This window comes from Apaloderma vittatum, unplaced genomic scaffold, assembly GCF_000703405.1.
Source record: "Apaloderma vittatum isolate BGI_N311 unplaced genomic scaffold, ASM70340v1 scaffold27107, whole genome shotgun sequence".
NCBI classification, from domain to species: Eukaryota; Metazoa; Chordata; class Aves; order Trogoniformes; family Trogonidae; genus Apaloderma; species Apaloderma vittatum.
Window position 1 is genome coordinate 2,368 of NW_009724936.1, and position 290 is coordinate 2,657.

The window sequence follows — 290 nt, forward strand, 5'->3', positions numbered from 1 at the left end:
TGGGCGTGCCGTGACGAGTGATGACAAAGGCAGGAGGACCCTTCAGCTCTGAACCCTGGCTCGGGAGAGGCGCTTTTTTTGTTTTGTTTTTCCCTTGCTGGCTTCGGAGGTTAGTTTAATCTTCTTACGTGACTTTGTTGATAGAAGACGTATGGTGACATTACAGACCGGCGCAAGCTGAGGGAGCGGCTCCACTGCAAGAACTTCACCTGGTACCTCCAGAACGTTTACCCGGAGATGTTTGTCCCGGACCTCGCTCCGAGTTTTTACGGAGCGGTAAGTGCAGAACA

The 290-nt window shown here is 52.4% G+C and overlaps 1 protein-coding gene across 1 annotated transcript in view; it reads left to right on the forward strand.

The window, feature by feature from the left end:
- LOC104276425 (polypeptide N-acetylgalactosaminyltransferase 6-like) overlaps nt 1-276 on the forward strand; it is a gene marked incomplete at both ends in the record, with an annotated part of 2,639 nt that extends 2,363 nt beyond the window's left edge. Inside the window, one exon of the mRNA XM_009872729.1 lies at nt 145-276. Coding sequence (XP_009871031.1) covers nt 145-276 — 132 coding nt within the window. The remainder of the gene's footprint in view (nt 1-144) is intronic.
- Between the last annotated feature and the right edge of the window lie 14 nt (nt 277-290).